The following is a 13,728-nucleotide window of genomic DNA, read 5'->3' as shown; positions in this document are numbered from 1 at the left end:
CGTGGCTGTTACATATGCTCATACATAGTATCTTATGTAATTATTGAATTTGTGTAAGGCAGGCATCCTACATTGTAAAAGCAACATCTGTTCATGAGAACTAGTGCAATGTAGAAGTGCAAAGTTCTCATCTCAGCCTCCCTATCGTACTTCCTGAGTTTAAGCTTCAATAAACTCTGTTAAGCCCATTTTATATATATTAGAAATGAATCTTGATGAAATGGTGATCTAGCTAAAGCCACACCTCAATTGCAGATCTGAGATTTGACCCCACGTCTCCTCCTAGAGTGGCAGTTTTTGCTCCAATGCAGGCCTGTAAGCAGGCTGATGTCCCTGGCAGCCCTGTGATTTCTCCTGTACCTCGGGAGGAGCATCAAATGGCTGGGACATCACTAAAGAATTGCTTTTCATAACTTGCACACATTCTCTGTGCTCGTCCAAAATACACACCACAACTTGCTCAGAGCTGCTGCTCAGAAAGGCTCCCTCTGTGCGTGAGAAGCCATGGCCCAGTGCTAAACCGGCATTGTGAGTTCAGTGGAATGCTGGGCGGGGCCTGTCTCCCCCAGTGGGAAGAGTGGGAGCATTGGCCGGGCTGTCTCTTCTCACTCCGTGCTCTCTTCCTGAGTAGCCCCATCCTCCCCTGTGATCTCAGTGGATGTCCATGTATATATTTATGTTCAGCTGAGATCTCTCACCTAAGCTCACGTATCAAACTACCTACTTTTTATTTCTGCGTGTGTGCCCTGCGGCTCAGGGGGACACACCCACTTGTCTCTCCCCAGCCCCTGCTTTTACCCATTTGTTCAGACCACACGTTCTTGATGTGCACTTGCCCCCCACCTGCACATCCTATCATCGTCTTGTCAGTTCTGCTGTTGGGTCGTAGTTCCTGAGCGCCCCATCCCTCTGCGCACCCACTGCTGCTGTCCTGTACATTCAGTGTCCTCCGTCCCCTAGCTCCCCCGGAACAGCGATTCTCCCGTCTTCTGACTCGTGTTCGCTCTTCTCATCTGATCTCTGTGCTGCAGCCAGAGTAGTCTGGAAAACGTGGTTGCTGCGCACCTGTGTAGAACAGTTCACTGTTTCCGTTTTACCTTCAGGAGCCGTCCAAGCTCCAACCTGGCTTGTCAGCATGCTGTAGGATACGATCTGTTGCCTCCATCTGCCTCCTTCCTCTTCCCTGTGCTCCGTGCCCAGCCTTAATAATACCAGCGAGCATTCGCACGGTGCCCCCCACACGCTGGCCCCGCTCCAGTCTCTGCAGCTTTGTTAATCTTCACAACACCCCCCTGTCGTGAAGACTTAGAAACCTCATTTTTCCAGCTGCAGAAAGCAAGGCACACAGAGGTCAAGTCGGCGCCCAGCATCCTAGAGTTAGTGTGTGGCACAGCTCAGATGCAGACTGAGGCCACCTGGCCCTGGATTCCATGTTCTGCGCTGCTGATGACAGGCCTCTTGCGGATCTGCTCAGAGTCGTCCAAACACCCTGTGCTCTTTCCTCCCTGAACTTCTGAATCTGTACTCCACTCCGCCTGGGATACGTGCTCTCCAAACCTGGCCAACTTCCGTTCACCCCAAGGCTTTGACCTGCTGCCGCCCCACAAATGCACATTAGCCGTCTCTGCTGTGTGTGTCCATGTCCGGTAGTTCCTTCCATTATGGCACTGTTCCCTTACTGCTCTAGGTTAGTACCCCACACACTGCGGTCTCAGCAAGGGTGGGGAGCTGCGTGACCCTCCTGGTCTCTTCACCACTCTCGCCTCATTGCCTGATGTGTTCCAGCACAGAGTATCTAATGAATGCATGTTTCTGTTCTTAAAACAACAAACCAAGTAACGATGTTTAGTGTTCTCCTTTATAATACAGGTTGTTCCGGTTATAGGTGAGGATGTGAGAATTTGAGCTTGGGAATTAGAAGTGCACCTGATAACTGTGCATATGGTCTTATAAAAAAAGAACATTTAGTTGTAGGACTTCTGTCTGATGGCGATGTTAGAATTTTGGGGCATCATCGGTGTAAACCTTAACAAGTGATTTATCTCAGTATTTTATTAAATATTTTATTATGCAAGTAATCTGTTATCATTTGTAGGGAATTAAAAGTAAGAACAGTGTGGGGAAAAATACAGCTAAAAATTTCTACCCTGCGCAAATAGCTGAACATTTTGGTGTGTGTGCTCTTGACTTTTTTTCATGTTTGTCAGTCTATCTATCTGGTCGTGTACGCATTTTTCTAAGTGTACCCCTACTAGATGTGGTTTTTTTTATTTGTTAATTGTTTATTTATCAAGACAAACTATTCCATAATCCAATATTCGTGCCTCATAGTTCAGGAACACAGGTCAGTGACAAACTTCAATTGAACTCAACCCAAAGAAATTCTTTACATTCCAAAATCACTTTGCACTCTGAAAAATACCAGCCCTCCTCATCTCCTCAAAATCTTTGACGGAATCGTAGTTTCTGTAGAAATCTGCGTATGCCTTCTTTCTTGGTTCGGCCACAGCAAACTTATAGAAAGCTGCAATCCCCAGGGATACGATGAAGGCTCCAACAACATGAAATCGCAGACGCTTGGCCAGAAGGCCTCGCATCTGAGGTTTCGTCAAAGCACTGGAAGTCACGGTAGTTATTCTCCTCTACACCAACCTCAAATCTAACGTCCTTCCTAACTGATCACTATATGTGTTTTTAAAAAAGATTTTATTTATTTAACTTAGAGAGAGGGGGGAGCAAGCACAACTTGGGGAGAGGAAGAGAATCTCAAGCATTCTGCTCTCCAGTGAGCAGGGAGCCTGACACAGGGCTCAGATCATGACCCTGAGATCACGACCTGAGCTGAAATCAAGGGTCAGACGCCCAACTGACTAAGCCATCTAGGTGCCCCTCTATGTGTTGTTTTTTAACTAGTTTTTCTTCCTGTGTATTTCAGTGCTAATAAATGCACATGGATATGATCACCTAATTAGTGACTACATTATTCCAATATATGGATCTTGCATAGCTACTTCTGATGGACTCCTGGGTTGTGATTAGATTTTGCACTGATATAAATAATGTTAAAATAAACTTTCTTTGTAGTTCTTTATACACACACCTAATACATTTCCTAGAAGTGGAATTGTTGAGTGTGTACTTTTTTTTAAAGCCTTTTATACATATTGCTAAATTTCCCTCTAGAAAAGCTGTGCCAGTTTATACTTCCATGAATCATGTAGGAGAAAGTTTTTCTCACATAGACAATAGCAATTGGAAGTCTCTTCGGTCTTCTAATTTAATAGTTTCTGAAAGATGCCATTTTAATTTCTACATTATAGATTCCTGGTGAGGTAGATTTCCTATTTCTTGGTCACTTGTATTTCTTCGGTGACTTCTGCGTCCCTGGCTGTGGCTCAGTCTTTATGAATCTAAAGAGCTAATGAGCTTTGAAAACACACAGATCTGGGTTTGAATTTCAGCTCCACTGTATTGGCTGTGGGAATGCTGGCAAGTTGTTAACCTCTCTGAAACTCCGCTTTCCCATTTATGAATATGGAGCTGAAGATACCCATCTCGTAGTGCCATTGTTAGGATCAAATGAGAGAGTACGGATACTGCGTGTGGATAGGAGGTGGCTGACTGAACCATGGTGCATTTCGCATGTTAATCTCTAGCCCTGGAGTCTGTGCAAGTCTCTGTATTTGCCCAACAAAGCCCTACTGTCTCCTTGAGTGTGCTGTTCCGTACAACCCATCTGGCTACGGTGGACAATTTAAGGTGTCACCTGTCTTCTCTAGGGCTTGCAGCCTCTACGGAGCATGTTCTCATGATCAGTTTGAAAGATAATGAAGTGGAAGGAAACCAAGCTTCTTGCCACAATGATTGTTCCAAGTTTGTCGCAAGCGTGTACGTAATCATTGTATCGCAAATTCACTTGAGGCACTTTTGTCTGTTGGACCATTGCAGAAATACGGGGTTGCAGAAGGCAGGGCCCTAAGTGAGCTAAGGGCCATGGCCAAAGCAGCCGGGGAAGAATGCCCTATGTTCACACCACCTGGAGGAGAGACCTTAGACCAGGTACGTAGCCCTGGGGCAACTTGCCACATGGTTGAACTTGCCAACATCAAAGTAGCTAAAATTGGGTTTCTTTTGTAAATGAAATATCTCTAAATCTTAGCTAAGCTGTTTGAACGTCGTTGGGTTCCTAAAACAACTCTGTGTCATGTTTTTGTTTTTCCTTTTTAAGCTGTCTTTCTTACTTACTGTTAAGTTGACAGTCATTGCCAACACCACACTTAAAGGACATGTGTTATTAGATGGTACTTGGAGAAAAGGCTTTGAATCTGCAGCAATACCTTCAGCAGTGGTAGTAGTAGGCTGGAGAGCAGTGGGTGCTGTTCAAGGAGAGTGGTAGGCAAAACACTCGAGGCAAAATAACTCAAGACTCGCAGTCTTCAAGCCTCTCCCTCCAGCATCTTTAGCTCTGTAAGTGACCCCATCACCGTGCTTGCCTTTCTTTGGAGTGTTCTGCTTTTGACTTGCATTATTGGGAATTGCTTCCTCTAATTTTTATTTTCATAATTTTCTTGGAAGGACTTTCTGTTAGTTTAGTAAAGGCAAGTCATTGTGTCCTTATTGGTGGTTGCTCTAACCGAACTGATGTGCTCTAGATGCAGTTACCTAGTTAACGCTTTGATGGGCTTCTTTTTTAGTTGTAAGTCGCCCTAACTAGATTGTAAATGCTTCGAAGTGAGGAATTAGAAATCGTGTCTTGTTGTCCCCCAGTGTGCTTCCATCATTCTAGAAGTTTGGTAGGCATTTACTGGTGATCGGATGACTAGAAACAGAATCTTATCTGCCTCTGTAATCCTTCTGTTGACCTATTAGAAAAATCCAGTTAGTCGTGTTTTATGTTTGTGTTTTAAGACAGTCATTAATGCCACTTTATTTTAATTTCTTGTAGGTGAAAATGCGTGGAAAAGACTTTTTCGATATTCTTTGTCAACTGATCCTGCAAGAAGCAGGTCAGAATGAACAGTTTTCCCAAGGAGCTCCAAGCAACTGTCTGGAAACTTCTCTGGCAGAGATATTTCCTTTAGGAAAAACCTGTGCCTCTGAATCTAATTCAGACAGTGACGCACCAGGATTAGTCGCCAGTGTCTTAGTTGTGAGTCATGGCGCTTACATGAAAAGCCTGTTTAATTATTTTCTGACTGACCTTAAGTGTTCCTTACCCTCTACTCTGAACAAATCCGAACTTATGTCAGTCAGTCCCAACACAGGGATTAGTCTCTTTATTGTAAACTTTGAGAAAGGAAGAGAAGTGAATCCAACAATCCAGTGTGTTTGTATGTACCTACAGGATCATCTGAATGGAGGGACTGAAACTCGCTAAAATTTTAAATCTACATCAAAATCTAGCAATTTTGAACTTTTGAGGGAGTGCCTTTGGCTTTTTTTGTTTCCATCCTCTGCTAGTGCTGATTTGGAAACAGTTAAAAAGCTATTACAGCAGGTTATAAAGCTTGAATGGAATCATGGCCACAGAGAACACTAATGGAAACCATTTAGGACTGACTTATTTTGTCTTGAGTACACTTGGCATTTTCCAAAGTAATTTTACCACCCTGGTCAGTTACGTATCTGGATTGTAAATGAAGCAAGGAATTCAGTATTGCAAATTGAGGGATACATGATCTTGTACCTATTTTTTTGCTTTTTCTTTATGTTGTTATTTTTCTTTTATATCTGAAAAATCTAGCCTGTTCTATTGGCTCTTGGTGTATGCTTTTTACTATATCACCCAGTGCTTAAAAGAAGGAACTATTTATAATTCCCATTGCATATTTATAATAAGAACATACTGTATTTTAAATGTCCTTTAAATGAAAAATTCTTAACCATCCTCCGTTTTGTATAAAACAAAACGACACTGAAATTTTTAATGTAGAAATCAACTGTTAGAATTTTTTACTATGGAGGGTTTGAAATATGGATGAATGGAGATCATGGTTGCAGACTGGTCTGGTGAGAAAGAAGAGAAAGCATCATTTGACTAAGAAACATTGAAGAAGAAATCTCTGAGCACAAGAAGATAAAAGAGCAGCTCTTTCTCAACCAATTTATAGGCTGAAGAATTTAGTCTGGGGAAGGCTGATGAGAGTCAGTGGTTACTAGCGAACTACACAGTAACCTCAGAAGGAAGGGGGATGCTTCCTTGGAAAGAATGTTGCTCGGGTAACCCCAGCTGTGGGGGTTTGGGGGGTGTAATGCTTCATTTGTCCACCAGATGGCACCAGAGCAAAGGGATTTTGGTTAACTGAATTTTGTACTCAAGATTGGCCCCTCAAAAAATCCTCACCGAAATGAAAGTGTTTTCCATGTAGTTTGCTTCTAAGTTATCATGCTGATGAATGCTGTGAGTCTCACTTTACAAGAGTATTAATACTAAAGTTTGTTGGTGAAGGCCAAAATCACACGTAGTCCAAATTTACTGTGGACAGCCTGTAAGTCCTACGTGAAATTCAGTATTAACACTGTTCTCGGTGGCTCCATCCCTACCCCTCTCCTGCCAGCACTGGAAGAGAGCACGTGGCTGGGCACTGGAGGGAGGAGTCCGCAAGTGAGAAACTTAAAAAGGGAATCGAAAAGGATGAATAATAATAAATGTCTGCATTCTCACCATCCAGAAGTAATAACTTCCCCCTTCTTCCTTTTTTTTTAAGAAATTAACACACTAGGTGTAAGTGAGATTCCTTTAACTAGTCCCCGCAGTGCCATGCCCTCTTGTACTCTGCAGAGACCACCAGGGTGTGGTGCGTCTGTGTGTCCATTCATCCGTTCCCGACCATTTACCTGGATCCTAAGGAAACGGTATTGCTTCAGTGTTTTTTCAAATGTACATAAATATCATCAAATCTGTATTCTGTATGTTCACGTACTATATCATGGGGCTCTATCTATGTTGATATGTATGGATGTACTTAGTATCACTGCATTCTATTAAATACACGTGGCACATTTTGTTCATTTGGTCTCCTGTAGTGGACATTTGTGTATATTCAGTATTTTCTTTCAGGGAACAGCCTTCTGCCTCTCTCTTGGTACGGTGGCATAAGAAATGTGCATCTCCAGTTTGATAAGAGTCAAACGGGTCTTAAGAGTCGCCGGCCAGGTTTTCAGTCTCACTGGCAATATTCGAAAGTTCCTATTTTTTACATTTCTGTCACACTTGATGCTGTCTGATGAAATTCTACGAATCTGATGAGTGAAAAGTATCATGTCATTGCGTTAATGAGCTTGTACATGATTCCTAACGAGTCTGGGCATTTTTTCCATGTGTATTGACAGGATCCCCTCACTGGTGAATCACTGGTGTATGATCGTTGCCTGGTTTTACTGTTGGACTCTTTGGCTTTTTCTTAGCTGCACAGTAACATGGCAAATATCTTCCAGTTTACTTACCTTTTACATGATGTTTATTAAGCATTTTTTTAAATGTTAAGTGTCTTTTGTTATTAAGTCAGATCATTGTATTGTGTCCATTATTGTATTCTACTAGGAGATCATAGAGTGGCTTCCAACTCTCTTATATTTTTAAAGGATTTTAAAGGATTTTTTGAATGCTAGATCTTCAGATTATCTAGAGATTATTTTTCTATGACATATGGTAAGAATTCAAAATTTATATATTTTTTCCTTGTAGTAAAAAAGTTACCCAACATCATTATTAGGAGTCTCTCCAAGTGATTTGTGATTCTACTCTATTCATACCTCCATGGGCCCATATTTGCTGGAGTCAGTGCGCTTGGTTCTGTTTTAGTGAGCTAGGTAGTCCCGTAACAATATCATAATTAGTTCCTGTAGCTTTGTAACTTAATATCCTGTAGGGTACATAACTCCTCTTGTTACATTTTCTTTTTTTTTTTAATTCAAGTTTAATTAGTTTCAGGTGTACACATATAATGATCCAACAATTCTGTGCGTTCCTCAGTGTTCATCAAGGTAAGTGTACTCATAATCCCCTGCAACTATTTCCCCTATGCCCCCACCCACCTCCCCTCTGGTAACCTGTTCTGTACATTTAAAAGTCTGGTTTTTTGTTTGTTTGTTTCTTTCTTTCTTTTGTTTTGTTTCTTCTATTTTGTTTCTTAAAATTTCACATAGGAGTGAAATCATGTGGTATTTGTCTTTGTCTGACTTAGTTCACTTAGCATTATACCCTCTGGGTCCATCCATGTTGTTGCAAATAGCAAGATCTCTTTATTATGGCTGAGTAATATTCCCTTATGTATATATACAACATCTTCTTTATGCATTCATCTGTTGATGGACACTTGGGTTGCTTCCATGTCTTGGCTATTGTAAATAATGCTGCAGTAAACATACGGATGCATATATCTTTTTGAATTAGTGTTTTCATATTCCTTGGGTAAATACCCAGTGGTGGAATTACTGGATCATATGGTAATTCTATTTTTATTTTTTGAGTAAGCCCCACACTGTTTTCCACAGTGGCAGCATCAGTTTGCATTCCCACCAACAGGTCACAGAGGTTCCTTTTTCTCTGTATCCTTGATAACACTTGTAATTTTCTGTTTTGTTTTGTTTTTATTTTAGCCATTCTGATAGATGTGATACCTCATTGTGATTTTGATTTGTATTTTCCTAATGATTAGTGATACTGAGCATCTTTTCATCTGTCTTTTGGCCGTTTGTATATCTTCTTTGGAAAAATGTCTATTAGGTTTTCTGCCCAATTTTCAATTGGGCTATTTTTTTGGTGTTGGATTATATTAAGGTCTTTCTATATCTTGAATTTTCATGCCTTATCAGATATATCATTTGCAGATATCTTCTCCCAGTCAATAGATTGCTTTGTCGTTCTGTGGATGGTTTTTTTGCTGTGCAAAAACTTTTTATTTTGCTATCATCCCATAGTTTCGTTTTGCCTTTGTTTCTCTTGTCTGGGGAGACATATCTAGAAAAATGTTTCCATGGCTGATGTCAGAGAAATTACTGCCTATATTTTCTCCTAGGAGTTTTATGGTTTCACGTCTCACTTAAAGACTTCCGTCCATTTGGGGTTTGTCTCTGTGTGTGGGGTAGGAAAGCAGTCCAGTTTCATTCCTTTGCATGTAGCTATCCAGTTTTCCCGGCACCATTTGTTGAAGACGCTATCTTTTTCCTCTGGCATGTTCTTGCCTCCTTTGTAGATTAATTGACCATAAACGGTGTGGGTTGATTTCTGGACCGTATTCTGTTGTGCTGATCTCTGTGGCTACTTTTGTGTCATTTTTCTTGTTTCATTTTTGTAGCTGTGCAAGCTATTTTTGTGCTCCTTTATTCTTCCATATACACTTTAGAATCAGTTTCCAGAAAAATTCAGTTGCAGATTTATTTGGAATCCAGTGCATTTGTTAATTTATCTGGTCACTCAATACGTATTTCCCAAGCATGGCACCCACATGTCAGGCTATTATAAGAACTATTAGAACTGTTATCTGAGCTGCAAATATATAGCAGTGAACAAAAAAATAGACCAAGTCTCCATCCTCTTGAAACCTGTAGTCTATCAAGGAAGACAGATAAGTAACATCAGCGTGTGATCAGTGAGAGAAATGGAGCAAGGTAAGGGAAATAGAGAGTGAGGGAAGATGCTGCTTTATTTAGGGTTAAGTACAATAGGGCTTTCTAATGTGTTCTCAGAATTCTGAAGGGCTAGAGTGAGCTCTGCTGATCTCTGGGAGAAGAGGAACCCAGGTAGGGAGTAGAAAAATGCAGAGACCCTGAGCAGGGATCTTACTTGGCACGTTTGACCTGCAGTGGGAGTTGGGAGCGTGGTAGTAGAGGGAAGGGGAGGGGGGGTGGCCCCGTGGCCTACCCTAAGGATTATGGAGAGCGTTTGTTGATTGATCATTGTCTCATGGGAGCAGTCGGTGACCCAGGAAAGGTTTGTGGTCAGAAGACTTGAATGCAAGTTCTAGGCCTGGCTCATAGTTTTGTGGCTCATATGGTCTCTTAATACACCTGAGCTTCTGTTTGCTCACACTAAATAGAGAATAGTTCTAGTAACATATGTGTGTGTGTGTGTGTGTGTGTATGTGTGTTTTCCTGAAACCTGAGAGTGAGGTGGAGATATCATGCTCTTTGTGTGTTTCCTAAGAGCAAAGACGTTCTCATATAAAGCCAGAGAATAAATACCAAAACTAGGGAATTTGATATTGGTACAATCTATTATCTAATCCACAGACCATATCTAATGTTTCTGATTATTCCACGGATGTGCCTTATGGCTGATTTTTCCCCATTCTAGCATCCAGCCTGGGACTGCTGCGTTTAATTGTCAGGTCTCTTCCTTCTCCTCTCATGTGGAATCATTTCTTCCCCTCTCTGTCTTCCTTGACCTTGTTAAAAAAAAGAAATTATGTATGCGTTTGTTTATTTATTTATTGTTTTTCTCCTGATACTTCTCATTATTATTAGATTCATGTTATGCTTTTTGTCTGAATTACCCTAGAAAGGTTGTGTCCTTCCTGAGTCTCATTGGGAAGTCCATGGTGTATGTCCAAGTCTGTCTGCCACAAAGTTGCTGTTTATGTGGTTCCTTGTTGAGTTTCTGCCCTCTCTTTTAGTCTCCATTGATTCTTCTTTTTCTAAAGATTTTATTTATTTATTTGACAAAGAGAAAGCAAGAGGAGGGGAAGCAGCAGAGGGAGAGGGAGAAGCAGACACTGTGGAGCAGGGAGCCTGATGTGGAGCTCGATCCCAGGGATCATGACCTGAGCTGAAGTGAGATCCTTAACCAACTAAGCCACCCAGGCACCCCATTGATTATTTTCTAACTCTCTTTTTACTTCTGTATTTATTAATGGATATTCTACAGTAGGAAAGAACTTTCCCTTCTTCCCTACCTGTTTATTTATACCACTGTGAACTCAGGGGTATTCAGTGATTGAGAATCCAGTAGTATTATTTTGTGCTCAGATTGTCCCAAATTTGTCCCGTGAGGGCCCTTTCAAGGTGCTTCTTGTGAGCTATTGGTATATTCCCGTTATTCTCTAAGCTCTACTTTCCGGCATAATAAGGTGCTCCCAACTTGGATTATTCTTTTGCAGCCCCAGTCCTGGGAATTGGCTTTTTCTCCAAAAACCCTGCTTCCTTTTAGTGGAAATGACATTTAGACACAAGATCTGGATGCCAGGTGTGCCCGTTGCTAATCTCAGTCTTCCTTGTTTGTTTGTGGTTGGTGGTGTTCTTTTAAGATTTTTTATTTATTTGTCAGAGAAAGAGGGAGAGAGCACTCACAAGCAAGGAGGAGGGGCGGGGTGGCAGGCAGAGGGAGAAGCACGTTCCCTTCTGAGCAAGGAGCCCGATGCGGGGCTCAGTCCCAGGACCCTGAGACCATGACCTGAGCCGAATGCAGACGGTCAACTGACTGAGCCAGGGTCCCTCGGTCTTCCTTATTACTGCATTAAATTCCAGCGTGTGAATATACCATAGTCTATTCTGTTGTTGAGCACGTAGACCATTTCCAACTTGGAAGCTATTATGAAAATGCTGCTGAAAACACTTTTTTTTTTTCCAAGTCTTTTGTGGACATATGTTTATATTCCTCTTGGGTAGCCACCTGGGAGTGCAATTGCTGGATAACAGAGTAGTTGTGGATGTGTGCTTAGTCTATGAAAAATTTGTCTGAGTTTTCTCCAGGGTGGTCATGTCATTTTATGCCCACCAGTAAAGTATGGCGATTCATATTCTCACCAACATTGGATATTCTGAGTCTTGTTTTAGGCACGGTGGTAGATATGTGGTGGTATCTTGCGGAGATCATAATTTTTTACTAATTTTTTCCTAATTTTTACTAATTTTCACTAATGATATAGAGCACTTTATCACATGCATATAGTCTATTTATGTAGCTTTCTTTGCAAAATGCCTTTTTTATTTTGATTTTTTAAAAGATTTTATTTATTTGCTAGACAGAGATTACAAGTAGGCAGAGAGGCAGGCAGAGAGCGAGGAGGAAGCAGGTTCCCCGCTGAGCAGAGAGCCCGATGCGGGGCTCGATCCCAGGACCCTGAGACCACGACCTGAGCCGAAGGCAGAGGCTTTAACCCACTGAGCCACCCAGGCGCCCCACAAAATGTCTTTTTTTTTTTTTTAAGATTTTATTTATTTATTTATTTGAGAGAGAGACAGTGAGAGAGAGCATGAGCGAGGAGAGGGAGAAGCAGACTCCCCATGGAGCTGGGAGCCCGATGCTGGACTTGATCCCGGGACTCCGGGATCATGACCTGAGCCGAAGGCAGTCGTCCAACCAACTGAGCCACCCAGGCATCCCCAAAATGTCTTTTTTAAATTGTGTTTGTCCTCTTATTTTTGCGTTTGAACTCTTCATACGTTATGGAGATATAAGTTCTTTGTCAGCTATCTGTGTGCATGTGTGAGCGTATATACACTTTTATGGATTCATCATATTCCAGTTTTTATTTTTTCATTTTTAATATTTTTCAAAGATTTTATTTATTTATTTGAGAGAGTGAAAGTGAGAGAGATCACAGAGGGAGAAGGAGAAGCAGGCTTGCCACCTAGCAGGGAGTCTGCTTTGGGGCTTGATCCTAGGACCCTGAGCACATGACCTGAGCCAAAGGCAGACACTTAACTGACTTTTCTAAGTGATGTTTTCAATGAGTAGTTGTTAATTTTCATAAGACTGATTTATGGTTATTGCTTCCTGTAGTCTAAGAAATCTCTGCCTAACTGGATTATGGAGACCTTTTGTTTTGTTTTAGAAGTTTTACAGTTTTCTCTTTTACATTTTGGTCTTTGTTCTATCTGGAATTAATTTTTGTGTAAGGGGTTGAGGTTCATGGTTTTTCACATGAATATCTAATTATTCCATCAGCATTGGAGAAGACTTTCTCCCTGGATCGCTTTGGTTCCTTTGCCAAAAATCAATTGACCATGTAAATGTGGGTCTATTTCTGGCTTTCTTATTTTCCTTTTCTTTGGCTGTTGCAAGTCCTTTGTATCTCCATATACATTTTCCAACAGACTTTATTTTATTACAGAAAAGGTGAGAAGGTAGTACCAAGAGTTTCCTGTGCTCAGTTTCCTCTATTTTTGATATCATTTATTATCATAGTGCATTTGTTACAATTAATGAATCACTACCAATGCCTTATTATTAACTAAAGCACATTGTTTATTCAGATTCCCTTAGTTTTTACCTAATGTTTCTTCTGTTCCAGAACTCCCAATCCCATTTTTACCATATTACACTTAGTTGTTATGTCTCCTCAGTCCCTCTTAGCTCGTCAGTTTATTGTCAGACTTTGGTTTTTGATCACCTTGGTAGTTTTGAGGGACATTGGTTGGATGTTTTGTCAGATCCCTCTTTGTGGGACTTTAATATTTTTCTCCTGATTAGAGTTGGGTTATAATTTTTTGAGAGAAGAAGGCAAAGTACCATTTTTATCCCGTATCAAGAGTATGTACTATGAACACGACATATTCCTTTAGTTATTGACGTTGACTTTGATGTTGATCTTGATCACCTGGCTGAGCTAGTGTCTATGAGGTCTCTCCGTGGTCAGGTTACCCTTTGGGAGAAAGTCAGTTTGCACGGCAGAGCTTTACGTTCCCCTCGTTGAAGACAGAGTATCCACGTGATTTTTTGGGAATTCTGCCTGAGAGAGTAGACTCTTCTCCCTCATTTATTTATTTATTCAATCACTGATTTTT

The 13,728-nt window shown here is 41.2% G+C and overlaps 1 protein-coding gene across 2 annotated transcripts in view; it reads left to right on the top strand.

Annotated features, from left to right (window-relative positions):
- Window positions 1–7,011, top strand: part of TIGAR (TP53 induced glycolysis regulatory phosphatase) — a 30,482-nt gene extending 23,471 nt beyond the window's left edge. The window contains exons 5-6 of one of the 2 annotated variants that reach the window (XM_044227114.1): window positions 3,949–4,059; window positions 4,946–7,011. In XM_044227114.1, the coding sequence (XP_044083049.1) occupies window positions 3,949–4,059; window positions 4,946–5,377 (543 nt within the window). In that variant the 3' untranslated portion in view covers window positions 5,378–7,011. The other variant, XM_044227115.1, reaches the window with a different exon arrangement.
- The last annotated feature ends 6,717 nt before the right edge of the window (window positions 7,012–13,728 follow it).

Source organism: Neovison vison, chromosome 12 (genome assembly GCF_020171115.1).
Source record: "Neovison vison isolate M4711 chromosome 12, ASM_NN_V1, whole genome shotgun sequence".
Taxonomy (NCBI): Eukaryota; Metazoa; Chordata; class Mammalia; order Carnivora; family Mustelidae; genus Neogale; species Neogale vison.
Note: the sequence above shows the minus strand (reverse complement) of the source record. Positions and strands in the feature narration are given on the sequence as shown.